General features: G+C 49.5%; 1 protein-coding gene across 1 annotated transcript; it reads right to left on the reverse strand.

The window, feature by feature from the left end:
- Window positions 1–3,841: 3,841 nt before the first annotated feature.
- Window positions 3,842–13,365, reverse strand: S1PR4 (sphingosine-1-phosphate receptor 4). The gene has a single exon (XM_005209013.4). It carries the CDS (start codon window positions 6,451–6,453, stop codon window positions 5,296–5,298), a length of 1,158 nt encoding a protein of 385 aa, XP_005209070.1. The 5' UTR covers window positions 6,454–13,365; the 3' UTR covers window positions 3,842–5,295.
- Between the last annotated feature and the right edge of the window lie 1,655 nt (window positions 13,366–15,020).

Raw genomic sequence — 15,020 nt, forward strand, 5'->3', positions numbered from 1 at the left:
TCATGGGTAGTTCCTCACCGAAAATGATGTTGGACTTTTAGTTTGGTGTTTGTCACCCACGCCAAACTGTGACCTTTGTGCAAGCAGGTGCCAGATTGTTCATAGCTGCAACCCCAGTGCCCAGAATAGAGCCTGACACACAGTGTTAAGTGAATGAGTGAGTGAATAAATGAGTCATGAAAACCCTAACACACCAGCCCATCCCTCCCAGCTATGTTACCTGCTTCTGGCCATCCCCAGGTCTCTCGGGGCAGGGGGGCTGGTCCCAGGCTGGAGAAGTCAGGAGTGGCTTGGCAGGGCAGGGAGAGGGGTAAGAACTCATTCTGGCCCATGTGATCTTCATCAGCAAATATTTATTATCTGCTTTTCCATCTACCCCTGCTCCTCCCAGCCAGGCTATGAACAGGCAACACACACACACACGTACACTCACCCAGAGATAGAGCAAGAAAGGGGCCTGAACCTGGCTCAGATAACGAGGCTTGGATCTTAGGGCTGCCTGTGCCACCTCCTCCCCTGAGCCTTGGTTTTTCTGTCTGTAAAATGGGGAGTTTCAACTAATCCTGCTTTGTGGAGGTGAAACCTTGGGGCAGCCCAAAGAATAACTTGGAACATTCATTCTTAGTTTTTCAAAGAGGGAAGGGACTGGTATTCATTCATTCATTCATTCAAGAGGCAGTAACGAACAGGGATCAAGAAGTCACCTGTCTGAGTCTGAATCCCAATTCTGCCTCTTCCCAGCTGTGTGAACTTGTGTGTTACCTAACCTCTCTGGGTCTCAGTTTCTCCATCTGTAACATGAAGTTAATGACAGTATCTGCCTCCTGGAGGTTTTGCAAGGATTAAATAAATTAACACACAGGTGATTAGAACAACACTGAGTGGTCTTTAAGGCTCCGTTGTTATTATTCATTTAACTATGTTACCAAAAGCAAGTTTATTCACAACCAGGACAAACCAAAACCTTGGGAGTTGGAGTAGAGAAAGGTTTGTTGCAGGCCATGCAAGTAAACCAGTGGCTTATGCCTTATAAACTCATACTCCCCAAAGGGTTTCAGCAAATCAAGCTAAGAGAGGGATGTGGTTGATTGTTGCAGACTTCTTAGTGTTGGAATCCTTTGTTCTTGCAGCTGGCCACGAAGGACAGGATGTTCCTGTAAACCTCCAATGAGACAAATGTTATTCTCTGTTCTGCAACTTTTTACCTCTGTATGAATAGATTCAAGTGTCAGAGCCTTGAGGACAGGCTCTCCTGTATATTTCAGGCTCTAATGCAACATTCTTGTACAAAAGGTGCAGAATCAGCATGACAGGCAACAGGGCACAAAGGTGAAAGAGGAACAGATCTAATACGGAGTCAGATTTGTTCTTCCCTGTTACAAAACCACGCTTCCCAAGTGGTGCAGTGGTAAAGAATCCGCCTGCCGATGCAGGAGACATAGAAGACACAGGTTCAATCCTGGGGTCTGGAAGATCCCCTAGAGGAGGAAATGACAACCCACTCTAGTATTCTTGCCTGGAAAATTCCATGGATAGAGGAGCCTGACGGGCTGCAGTCCATGGGATCACAAAGAGTCAGACACGACTGAGAAACTGAGCACAGCGCATTACACAAACATACCTAGTTTGAGAGCCTTTATATTCCTTGCCTTATCAACATCCCAGGAGGGCAGGAGACATCAATATCTCCATTTTACAGATGAGGAAACTGAAGCCCGTGGTGCATGGCAGAGCTGGGGAACAGCAATGGGTTACAGACACCTGAGCCACCTAAGAGCAGAGGACCGCATTCATGACGGCTCCACCTCAGTTAGGGAGGTGGGGAATAAGGAGGTGAAGAGGTTTCCCTGGAAGGCATGCTGCTGGGACCAGTTACACCAGAGCTCTAGTTCATGGAGCATCTCCTATCTGCTGGGCCCTGTGCTGTGTTTGGGACACAGCAGTGACCCTAACACTGTCACTAACTCCACTCTCATGGAGCTCCAAGTCCAGGGGAGAAGGTGGATGTGTGACCAGGTGTGACTGAAGCTGTGATAGAGATGCACAGGCAGATGTGTGAGCCTGGAAGAGGGCTAAGGAAGAGGAGAAATCAGGGAGATTTCCTGGAGGAGGTGATGCTGAAGCTGAGACCTGAAGGATGCGCAGGCCACTCTAGTGGGGTTAACAAAGACAGGTGCAAAGGTCCCAGATAGGAAGGAGCAGCAAATGGTCCAGTTCAGTCAAAGCAAAGTGTGACACTCACAGGGTGGAGGGGGCCACGGGGCCAACAGGCCCAACTCACACAGGCCTGGGGTTGCAGGTCAAGAGCTTTAAGGCAGCCCGGGCTTCACTCACCCCAAATTCCACCAAGACCCCACCCACCCTGTGACTGTTCCAGATAAACACATGTGGTCAGGAATCTGGAAAATGTAAGTATCCCAGGTTATGAGTTACCCAGGGGGTGCTCTGGGAAGGGAGAACCCCCCCCCCGCCCCCCCGCCAATGCCCAATGCAGGAGACACAGGAGACATGGGTTCATTCCCTGGGTCAGGAAGATTCCCTGGAGAAGGGAATGGCAACCCACTGCAGTATTCTTGACTGGAGAATCCCCTGGACAGAGGAACCTGGTGAGCTCTACAGTCCATGGGGTCACAAAGAGTCGGACATGACTGAGTGACTGAGCACGCAAGCACACAATCCTAGCTTATACATGCTTAGAACTTTCCCCTCCCTGTCCCATAGCACTTTCTGTGATGATGGATAGATTCTGTGTCTACATTATCCAAAATAGTAGCCACAAGCCCTCAAAATGGGGTTAGCGTGACCAAATGTCATGGGCTGAATTGTGTCTCCTCCAAAATTCATGTCTCGAAATCCTAATTCCCAACACCTCAGAAGAGGCCCTTATTTGGAAATAGGATTTTTATAGGTATAATTAGTTAACCTGAGTCACACTGGAATAGGGTGGCCCTAATCCAATAGGACTGGTGTCCTTATGAAAAGGGGAGGGATTGCCCTGATGGCCCAGTGGTTAAGAATCCTCCTTCCAGAGAGAGGTCGTATGTCATCGCTTACATGTGGACTCTAAAGAGAAATGATACAAATGAATTTACAAAACAGAAAGAGACTCATAAAGGACAAACTTATGGTTGCTGGTTGGGAAGAATAGGGGGAAGGGATAGTTAGGGAGTTTGGGATTGACATGTACTCACTGCTACACTTAAAATGGATAACAAACAAGGACCTACTGTATAGCACATGGAATCCTGTTCAACCTTATGTGGCAACCTGGATGGGAGGGGAGTTTGGGAGAGAATGGATACATGTAATGGATGGATACATATATGCATGGCTGAGTCTCTTCCTTGTTCAGCTGAAGCTATTGCAAAGTTGCTTGTTATTTGGTTATACCCCAATACAAAATAAAAAGTTGAAAGAATCCACCTTCCAATGCAGGGGACCTGTATTTGATCCCTGGTCAGAGAACTAAGATCTCACATGTTGCAGGACAACTAAGCCAGAAAACTAGAGAAAAGCCCTTGTGCCACAGTGAAGACCCAGAACAGCCAAGAAAAAAAAAAAAAAGACTTGAGAATTTGGACACAGACGTGCAGGCAAACAGAACCCATGTGAAGATGGAGGCAGAGATGCGGCTGATGTGTCTACAAGCTGAGGGATGCAAGACTGCCAGCAAACCCCCAGGATCCACGAGAGAGGCCTCAGGGGAACTAAGCCTGCTGGCACCTTGACCTCAGACTTGCAGCCTCCAGAGTTGTGAGCAAATACATTTCTGTTATTCAAGCACCCCCTCCCCAGTCTGTGATACTTGGCCACCGAAGCTCTGAGAAATGCACCGAGAAACTGAATTTTTAAAATTCATTTTAATTTTAAGTAGCCACATGTGGCTAATGGCTACTTTATTGGACAGCACAGTCAACATGTCCATTATGCCATCTCCTATCCGGCAGGGGAGAAATGGAGGCTCAGAACACAGCTGTCCCTTCTGGAGTGGCAGACAGGATGCTGCCCCAAGGACTTGGCAAGACATAGGCAGAAAGACCTGTGGGCGCTGTCTCAGCTGGGCGGATGGAAACAGAGAACTTCCCACTAGCCAAAAGTGGCTACATTCAGAAGGTGTCCCCCTGTAGCACTGTCTGGTACCATTGCTGAGAGTCCTGTGGAGTGCTTAAATTCTAATGCATTCAAAGTTGATTTCTTCAGTCCCATTGACCTCTTATTGAGGGCTCAGTAGCCATGTGGTAGGGAGGGTTCCCATACTGGGAAACACAGATGTAGAACATTTCCACTATCGCCGGATGTTTCTTTGACACACTGATGCCTGCTCGCCACAGCAAAAGCACTGAGCAATCACCGACAGCTCCTGCGGTGAGTTTCGTCTGCCATCAGCCCATTTTACAGATGGGGAAGGGAGAGGCAGTTAGTACTAAAGCATCTCCCTCTCTGTTGGACTCCAGGCTGAGTCCCAAAAGATGCAGAAGCCAGAGGTGGGGGGAGGAGGCTGCCCAGAACCCAAGATGAGAGATAGGGCAGGCAAAGGGGAAGTGAATGGGAAGGGGTGGGTGTCAGTGTCACCGCCCCCACTCCCCCTTCTGGTAGCCTCCCAAAGCTTACACACACCTTCAACAGAGTGGATCGGTCACACACATGTGTGTACAAGCACACACCCTCAGACAAGAGGCCTGCTACACGCAAGGATATCTGCACACCAGCGCACTCTGCTCACCGGCACAGCTTTCTCTGCCCTCAACCTCTCTATCCCTCTCTGTCTAACACACACAGATAGTCTCACCCGCACCAAACCCCTTGCCATCACAACCACACCCCCCAGCACACAGACCCATGTCGCTCCCTGGACACTGGCCCAGCTCCAGCAGACCCACAACCCTCATGCATTCACCCTGACACCCCCTGTGAATAAAGGACCGCACCATCTCATCCCACCACTGAATTTCCCTGTTCCCAGGGCATCCACCCACTCCCCCCCAGCCCACCCCCACCGAGGCCCAGAGAGGGGCTGGGACTTCCTCTGAGTCACACAGGAGCGGGGTGCACACAGCAAACCCATTGATCTCCAGTCCAGCGTGCTCTCGGTTCCAACCAGCTGTTGCCTCCCACTCCACAACAACCATAGGAAACCCACTTGGTGACAGCAGCCCCAGGAGGCTTCCGGGAGCATGGCGGGGCCCTGGGATGCAGGCCCCTGGTGGCTAACTGGCTCCTTCCTCTTCTTCAGGCCCGACTGCAGCATCCCTGCACGGGGATCGAGGCTGCTGAGCCTCCACCCCGACTGTGCCTTCAGACACTCCGCACGCTAGAGACACTGGTCAGGGGCTCCCGCATCCGGAAGCTGTGCGATCGAGAACCCCGAAAGCTGTCCCTCGGCCTCAGTGAGCTGTCGGTGTTGGAGGCTGCAGAGTGGGCCTCGACGGCCTGAGCCAGGCAGTCCCCAGGCCCTCGAAGCCCTAGCCGGAGACATGCACCGCACAGGAAGCCCACCACGGCCCGGCACACCTCCCGGCTTTGGAAGGAGTAGATGATAGGGTTGACCGCCGAGTTGAGCACGGCCAGTGCCAGGATCCAGTCCATGCCCCTCAGGTACTCCTGCGCCCAGACGTTGGAGCCGAAGATATCGGCCAGCAGCAGGCCGAAAAGCGGGCCCCAGCACACCACGAAGGCCACCAGAATCATAAGTACCGTCTTGAGCAGCCGTTGGGCCTTGCGGCGCGCCGGGATGCTGGGCGCCTTCTGCCCATTGGCGCGCACCACTCGGAAGATGGCCCCGTAGAGCACCATGATGGTGGCCAGGATGCAAGCGAAGACCACTACGCAGAAGAGGATGTAGTCCTTGGAGTAGAGCGGGAGGAGACTGGAGCAACGTTGGAAGGCGCACACGCAGTTCCAGCCGAGCAGGGGCAGCAGGCCGAGGAGCGCCGCCAGCAGCCAGCACAGCCCGATGAAGCTGCACACGCGGCCCCGCTTGGTGGCCCCGCTCTCGGCCACCGGCCGCACCATGGTGGCGAAACGCTCGCCGGCCGTGAAGAGCAGGCTGAAGGTGGAGGCGGCCAGCGCCATGAAGAGCAGGCCCTCGCGCAGGAACCACTGGGACGGCGCCAGGCGGAAGGTGTGCGCCCCCGACAGCAGCACGTTAGCCAGGTACGCGGCGCCGGTGAGCAGGTCGCTGAGCGTGATGTTCACGAGGCAGTAGTAGACCCAGCGCCGGGAGCGCATGCGGCTGGCAATGGCCACCAGCACCAGCATGTTTTCCAGCACCACCAGGCAGCTCACGGCCACGAACAGCCCTCGAAGCACCCCCAGGCCGACCTCCTCCGCCCCGGCGCGCCCCGCCAGCCGCCCCGAGTGGTTGTAGTGCAGGACGATGAGCCGGCTGTGCCCACCGGCCGCCAGCAGCTGGCAGGACTCGGGGTCCCCCGTCGGGGTCCCCGTGGCGTTCATTGCGGTCCCCCTCCCCGAGGGCAACTGAGGCCCCGGGGTGGGGTGGTTCGTTCGCCCCAGGCAGGGTGGAGCCGCGAGCCTTGCCCGGCCTTGGTTTCCTGTTGTTTGAAATTTCCTGTTATGTATAAGGTACCCCCCTGGGTGGGGGTGAGGCTGAGACGGGGAAGGGCATCCAACGGTCGGCTCCCATCCTTACTCCCAGAGGGCAGGGCGCTGCGGTCACCCCCTGTCGCCCCCTTCCGGTCCTTGAAAGCCCATTGAGGGTGGGGTCCCCGCCCCCACCCCCTCACTCCCTCTAGAGGGTGGGTAACCGGTTCCTTTGTGGCACCCAGGCTGGACGACTCTCCCGCCCCCACCAACAACTCCTTGCAGGCCGGACCCACTGTTCCATCACCTGCTCCTCAATCTATCCAGGCCCGCCTGGCACATAGTAGGTGCTTAATAAGTGTGTACCGAGTGACCGCACACACAGAAGCACTGCCAGCTCCCTCATTGGTGCAGTTGTACCCCCATTTTATCCTCACAATAGGGCCAGGACCAAACAGTTCTGAGGGGAAACTGAGGCCTGGAGAGGGGCAGTCCCTGGGAAACCCTGCAGAAGACAACACAGTGGGGAAGTGAACCCCACGCACCCACGCGGGTCTGGATGGGAGGACCCTCCTTACCCGGGTCTTCTGTTGCTTTCCAGCCCCTGAGCTGACCTTGCTAGCAGCAAAGCCGCAGGGAACCCCCACCCAGGGCGGCGCCTCACCTCTGGAGGGAGAAGGGGCTCACAGAAGTGGGGAGCTCACACCCCAACTGCTCGACCTCCCTCAGACTGACTCAGCCTGAGAAGGTGGAGGACCGAGGTGTGTGGGGACTAGGTGGGGGAGAGGAAGTGGGGGGTGACATGTGAAGTGATGCTGGGGGAGCCTGAGGGGGGAGGCACAGCCCTGGCCAGTGTCTGAGGGGAGTGGCACAGGCATCTGCGGGGCTCCCTAGCCCCCGTGAGTGGAGGATGGGCAGGACGTGGGGCTGGAGGGCAGCCCTGCAGCCCTCCCCTGAGTTCACTGTTCAGCCTGGAGCAGGACAGTTACAGGGAGGGAGGGGGGCTGCACTGAGAGGCAGCCACATATAATCACTGGAGGTGACCAAGCAGAAACAGATCTGAGGTGGGAAGGGGATGGGAGGAGGGGCTATGCAGGCAGGTCGGGAGAGCGAGGAGGGCAAGAGCAGCGAAGTCTTTGCTCAGGTACTACCCTGTGCAGTAGGACCACCGAGCCCCAGTCCCAGCCTCACAAGGGACCCCTGACCCAGGCACACTCAGAGAGAGACACATGTATAGTCTGAGCCTGGACCCTGGACTGAACCTTGACCCCAGGCTGAATCCTGTCCTTGGTTGAGCCCATGACCATAGGCTGATTCCAACCCTGACCCCTGACCCTTGCTGAGACTTGACCCTGAACTGAGCCCTGATTGCAAGCTAAGCCCTGATCCTATTGAACCCCAACCCTGACTAAATCCTATCCCCAGGTGAGCCCCTGACCCAGCCTGGAAGAGCAAATTGAGAACTAGACTGAAATGTTATGAGAGAGCAGGATTTGACTAAATTGAGGCCAAGCTGTCCAACTGTGGTGACCTTATGCCATGGATTACCTGCTGCTTAGGTGAAAAGCCATATGTGCATTATAACTTATTTAACCTTACAATTATCCTTATGTTACAGAAGAGCAGTCCTCCTTCAGAAATTAATCCTTAAGACACAGCTCTAACAATACCCAAGTGAATATGGAGACAATTATTAATTGTCATTTGTAAATGCAAAATATTGGAAGCAACCCACATGTCTGTATACAGGAGAGAGACTGATGTACTACACTGCACTTCAGAGTGGAGTACTACACAGCCATGAAAAAGAATAAGGTCTATTTCTGTGATGGAATGGGGTGATTTCCAGGACATATTGTTAAGTTGAGGGGGAAGTACAAGAGTATAGGTAATATGTTACCTTTTGTATAATAAAGAAGAGGGAATAAAATAACCACATATCTGCTTGTTTTTGCAAAATGAAAGGTAAAGCAAAGAGCAATCAAATTGGTTACCTACAAGTGTGGCTGGGACTGAAATTTAAGAAAGGAGGGGATACCATCGTTTGTATTTTCCTTTTTGTATAATTTTTAAACTGTTATTGCTTTCTATATTCAACAAAAATTTATATCAACAACAATGGAGGACAAAAACTTTAAGATGGAATATAGAGACATCCCTGGTGATCCAGTGGTTAAGGCTCTGTACTTCCACCGCAGGGAGCATGGGTTTGATCCCTTGTTGGAGAACAAAGATCCCACAGTCATGCAGTGCAGCCAAAAAAAAAAAAGGGGGGATATAAGTAGAAAACAAATGAACCGAATGATATTTCAAATGAAAACCATAACCCCCAGAAATAGAAAAGAACCAGCTTATGCAACTTGTGGACACGGTACTGATTCTAAAGACAAAAGGAACTGCAAAAAATATTTTAAACTTGGTTCAGTACATTGGTGTGTTCCGGAGTGGCACAGGCATAGTGATTCTGAAACTCTCATGTATATTATGGGACTGAGCAAACTAGCAAGTGTGTTGATATTATTAAGAATCAGGTCTTTCCTGGGGGAGAAAGAAAGTGCAAAGATGAAATGGAAGAATCCCATGGGAACAGAACGAGATTAAAGTATCTGTGTGGACTTGATAGTTAAACAAAAATCTACTTCCTAACTCTGTCCACTGAGACAACCCAATAGGAATGAGTGCACCTAGCACCTAATCTTGGCTTCTAAATATCATCCTCTCAGAAAGGTGGGAAGGGGAATGCAGGACTCTTGGGAGAAATGGCAGAATCCAGGATACAAGCTATATACAAGGTGAGGCTGGAATGTCTTGGTGCATCAAAGAGTAAGGAAGGGCTCCCAGAAGGATGGGACCCATCAGAGAGATACAGGCTGGACAAATCTGGGACAATTGATTGTGAACAAATGTTCAGTCACTAGATCGTGTCACCGTGAACTGAAGCATGCCAGGCTTCCCTGTCCTTCACTATCTCCCAGAATTTGCTCAAATTCGTGTCAATGGAGTCAGTGATGCTATCTAACCATCTTATCCTCTGTTGCCCCCTTCTCCTCCTGCCTTCAATCTTTGCCAGCATTGGGGTCTTTTCCAATGAGCCAGCTCTTTGCATCAGGTGGCCAGAGTACTGGAGCTTCAGTTTCAGCATCAGTCCTTCCAACGAATATTCAGGGTTGATTTCCTTTCGGATGGACTGGTTTGTCCTCTGTGCAGTCCAAGGGACATTCAAGAGGCTTCTCTAGCATCACAATGGGAAAGCATCAGTGAATGATCTTAAAATCATATAGACAGAAAATAGGATGGTGGATGCAGGGGAAGGGGAGGGAGAATTCAGATTTAGTGTTTAATGAGAAGAGAGTTTCAGTTTTATAAGGTGAAAAGAAAGAGTTCTGCAGATAGAATGTGGTTGTGACATTTGCAAACATTAAGAATGTGTTCATTCAGTCCTATCTCTGAAATGGATGCTCAGCATGGTTCATTTATGTTATGTTTATTTTACCACAATAAAAAACAGTTTTGAAGGGACTTCCCTGGTAGTCTAGTAGCTAGGACCCCACGCTCCCAATGCAGAGGGCCCAGGCTAGATCCTACATGCCACAACTAAGACCCAGTGCAACCAAATAAATAAATATTTTTTAAAAATTAGAAAAAATAAATGATCTTTCCATATGATCCAGCAATTCCACTCCCAGGCGTTTACTCAAAAAGAGTTAGAAAAAAATCACCATTCGATAATTATCCCAGCAGTAATGGACCCAAACAAGATTGACCAGTGGAGGGCTTCCCTGGTGGCTCAGTGGTAAAGAATCTGCCTGCTAGTACAGGAGACACCAGTTTGATCCCTGGTCCGGGAGGATCCCATATACTGAGGAGCAACTAAGCCCGGGCACCACTACTATTGAATTTGGGCTCCAGAGCCAGGGAGCCACAGCTACTGAAGCCCAAGTACCCCAGATCCTGTGCTCCACAATAAGAGAAGTCACTGCAATGAGAAGCCCAGGCACTGCAAGTAGAGAGTACCCCCACTCGCCGCAACTAGACAAAGCCTGTGCTCAGCAACAAAGACCCAGCACAGTGAAAAATAAATTCATCAGTGGATGTTAAAATGATTGGGTGGAAGTTTGAAGGGGAGAAGTAATCTCAAAGTATGTTCCTACAGATGACTTAGCAATTACAAATGCCTTACTTAGAACCCTAGTGAATAGCTTCTTAACCAAGCCATGCAGGTAAATACACTGGGAATGAGGACAAATGGTCTTTGTGGGCCTCCTGATAGGAGGCGCCAAGGAGGACACATTGCTTCCTGGATATTCCTGCCAAACACAGACCACCTGCATTTGATCATGGGAGCCATCAGACAAACCCACACTGAGGGACAAGGTCGGAACAGCTATTAAGTGTGTGTGTGTGTGTGTGTATGCGCGCAATAAGTCACTTCAGTCCTGTCTGACTCTTTTGCGACCCCATGGATCATAGCCCACCAGGCTCCTCTCTCCCTGGGATTTCTCAGGCAAGAATACTGGAGTGGGTTGCCATGTCCTCCTCCAGGGGATTTTCCCCACCCAGGAGTCAAACTCACATCTCCTGCGTCTCCTGCATTGGAGGTAGATTCTTGACCACTGAGCCACCTGGGAAGCCTGAAAGGTATTAAGAGACAATAACAGCAACAACAAAAAGCCTGAAGCTGACTCAGAAGAAAGGAGATCACAGATACATGAAATTATGTGCAATAAGTGATCCCCAAGTGAATATACCACCGGTGGAGAGTGAGGGGTGGGGAGGGGAGCATTGCTATATAAGACAATATTAAAACAACTTGTGACACTTTCATACAGGCTGTATATTAGCTACTATTATTGTATCAGTGCTAGATTTCCTGAATTTGACCATCCTGATTACTTAACAAGACGTGTTTTTTTGTTTTGTGGGTGGGTCTTTGTTTTGTTTTTCCAGTGCATGAAAGTGAAAAGTGAAAGTGAAGTTGCTCAGTCGTGTCTGACTCCTAGCGACCCCATGGACTGCAGCCTACCAGGCTCCTCCATCTATGGGATTTTCTAGACAAGAGTACTGGAGTGGCTTGCCATTGCCTTCTCCATCCTTTAGGATTAACTGGCTTGATTTCATGCATTATTTGTTTTGTTTTTGAGTCAAAGTGCATGATGTCTCCAGCTCACTGTCAAATTATTTAGAAAAGATTAAGAAAAAGAACAAAATTATTTTGTGCATATTCTTTAGGGAATAGATTATATACTTTTAGATTATGATTATAGAGAAATGTAAAGCAAAAGATGAACTGTGGGAAGCTCTAGCTCAGGGATGGGCAGACTTCTTCTGCAAAGAGCCAAACAGTAACTGTCTTTGGTGTTGAGGGCCAGTCTCTGTCACAGTGATTCTGCTGTCATGGAGAAAGCTGCCCCCCATGATGTGTAAATGAATGGGTGTGGTTATGTGCCAATAAAAATTTATTTACAAAGCAGGCTTAGAGCAGGTAGGGAGCCCTGCTGACCTAGAGGAAGCCTTTATGGGGGTTCATTATCATCATCTTGCAACTTCTGTTGGCCTGAAATATTTTCAAAGTCAAAAGATAAGTGAAGAAAATGTGGATTTCCTAACTTGCGGTCAAGTGATGGTCTCTAAATATCAAGAAGAAGCAGGGGGACTTCCCGGGTGGTCCAGTGGATAAGACTCCATGCTTATCTCAGGGAGCCCAGGCTCAATCCTTGGTCAGGGAACTGGATCCCACGTGCTGCAACTAACTAAGACCCAGTGTAGTCAAATGAACAAAATTAATATGTTAATTTAAAAAAAAAGGAAACAGGGCTCCTTGGGGAAACAACCGGATCCAAGGCTGGGGCTGTGAAGTATGAGATGATCAGAAAGCGTCTCACTATGCCAGAACTATGAGCTCTTAAGACCACTGCGTCACATCACAAGGACTTAGGGGCCAACTTGAAGAGGCTTCCATTGGCCGGAGAAGGAAAATAGCAGAGACACCACCTTGCAGAAAAATGTCCATATTGTCAAAAATATAGATTTTCCAGTAGTTATGTATGGATGTGAGAGCTGGACCATAAAGAAGGCTGAGCACCGAAGAATTGATGCTTTAGAACTGTGGTGCTTTAGAAGACTCTTGAGCGTCTTGGACAGCAAGGAAATCAAACCAGTTAATCCTAAAGGACGGAGAAGGCAATGGCAAGCCACTTCAGTACTCTTGCCCAGAAAATCCCATAGATGGAGGAGCCTGGTAGGCTGCAATCCATGGGGTCGCTAGGAGTCGGACACGACTGAGCAACTTTACTTTCACTTTTCACTTTCATGCATTGGAAAAGGAAATGGCAACCCACTCCAGTGTTCTTGCCTGGAGAATCCCAGGGACCGGGGAGCCTGGTGGGCTGCCGTCTATGGGGTTGCACAGAGTCGGACACGACTGAAGTGACTTAACAGCAGCAGTAGCAGCAATCCTAAAGGAAATCAACTCTGAATATTCTTTGGAAGGACTGAAGCTGAATCTAAAGCTACAATCCTTTAGCCACCTGATGTGAGGAGCCGACTCATTGGAAAAGACACTGATACTGGAAAAGATTGAGGGCAGGAGAAGGGGGCAACAGAGGATGAGATGGTTGGATGGCATCACTGACTCAGTAGACATGAGTTTGAGCAAACTCTGGGAGATAGTGAAGGACAGGGAAGCCTGGTGTGTTACAGTCCATGGGGTTGCAAAGAGTCAGACATGACTGAGCGACTGAACAACAAAGGGAAGAATAAGATGTACACTGTGTAGAAAAACATCTAATGTTACATCCATGAGTTCATAGTGACACAAAGGAGAAAATAAAACCCTTTGGTGATCTTTTGTGGCTATTAAGGAACTAACTCATTATTATGAAAACTGCTAAAGAAAATCAAGAATCAAGCATTAAACTTTTCTTTCCTGCACAGCTTTTATTTCTGGGTAACCAATTACTTGATAGGGGAAAGATATTTTGATCATACTACATTAAAAATTTTTAATTGTGGTAAAACACATGTGGCATTAATTATCACTAACCATTTTTAAGTGCCCAGAGTGGCTTTAAGCACATTCACATTGTCTTGCAGCCACCACCACCATCACCTCCAGAGCTTTCTCATCTTCCCAAACAGAAACTCTGTCCCCATGAAATATTGATTCCCCCTCCTGCTCCCCCAGTCTCTGGCCCCACCATCTCCTTCTGTGGATCTGACTCCTCTAGGGTCCTCCTGTGAGTGGAATCAGTGTGTGTCCTTCTGTGTCTGGATTACTTCACTGAGCATAGCATCCCCAAGGTTCATGCATGTTGTAGTGTGTGCAGGGTCTCCTTCCTCATTGGGGATGAATCACATTTCATTGTATGGATGGACCGTATTTGTTTAACCATCCGTCTCTCAAGGGACATTTGGATTGCTTCCTCCTCTTGGCTACTAGAAATAATGCTGCTGTGAAGATGGGTGTACAAATATCTCTTCAAGACCCTGCTTTCAGTTCTTTCGAGTGAGCTGGGTTGTTGAAAAATTCAAGGCAATAAATGCAGAAGGAATGCAAGTATTCGAAGTCACCATTTTTGCAACCCCGATTGATGTATGTAAGTGATGATCATCAGTGGCCACTAAGATTATTAGTAGAGAGAAATTTCTCATTGGGAAGTTCACAATGGATGAGTCAGACCGATGCCCCCTGAACCCACTGGTCCATTTTAATGAGAAGAGAGAGAGACATACACACACACACACAGAACCAACTGGCTGTTGTGTTGTTACATGTTTCATGGAGAGAGACACACGGATACACAGAGAGAGAACCAACTGGATGTTATGTGTCATCTGCTGGAGCTCACACCACCTAGAAAGTCTGTTCATGTATCTAGGCAGATCATTCGCAGGGGTTACAGGGCACAGAGGAGCCCATTGAGCCACAGCTGGAAAGCAATCCACCAGTTAGGAAGCTGAGAAACTACCAGACAAGTGATCTCGTTTATTCAATAAATAAATGGCACACACAAAAAAGGTTGGGTGATAGTTATTGGTGAAAAGCTTCTTAAGAGATAGAAAAACCAAGGGGATTCCCAAGTGGTGCAGTGGTAAAGAACCCACCTGCCAGTGCAGGAGATGCAAGAGACATGGGCTCGATCCCTGAGTCAGGAAGATCCCCTGAAGAAGGAAATGGCAACCCACTCCAGTGTTCTTGCCTAGAAAATTTCAAGGACAGAGGAGCCTGGCAGGCTACAGTCCGTGGGGTCCCAATGAGTCGTACGTGACTGAGCGACTGAACTGAACAGCAACCAAATGCCACATGTGGGCTTTGTTTGGGTCGTGACTCAAATGAACCAACTGTGGAAAAAAAACACAGGTAGCATTTCATCATCTGTGATGAGGCATTTCCCCACCAGGGCCCCAACTGTCTGAGAGGAACCCTACAGGACTCTTGCCCAAAATGCATGGCGTTAATCACATTGTGAGCAAACCTCAGA

Source organism: Bos taurus, chromosome 7 (assembly GCF_002263795.3).
Source record: "Bos taurus isolate L1 Dominette 01449 registration number 42190680 breed Hereford chromosome 7, ARS-UCD2.0, whole genome shotgun sequence".
Taxonomy (NCBI): Eukaryota; Metazoa; Chordata; class Mammalia; order Artiodactyla; family Bovidae; genus Bos; species Bos taurus.

Bases quoted from the DNA above. Each gene is read 5' to 3' on its own strand.
- S1PR4 (XM_005209013.4), bottom strand. From the start codon at position 6,453: ATGAACGCCACGGGGACCCCGACGGGGGACCCCGAGTCCTGCCAGCTG.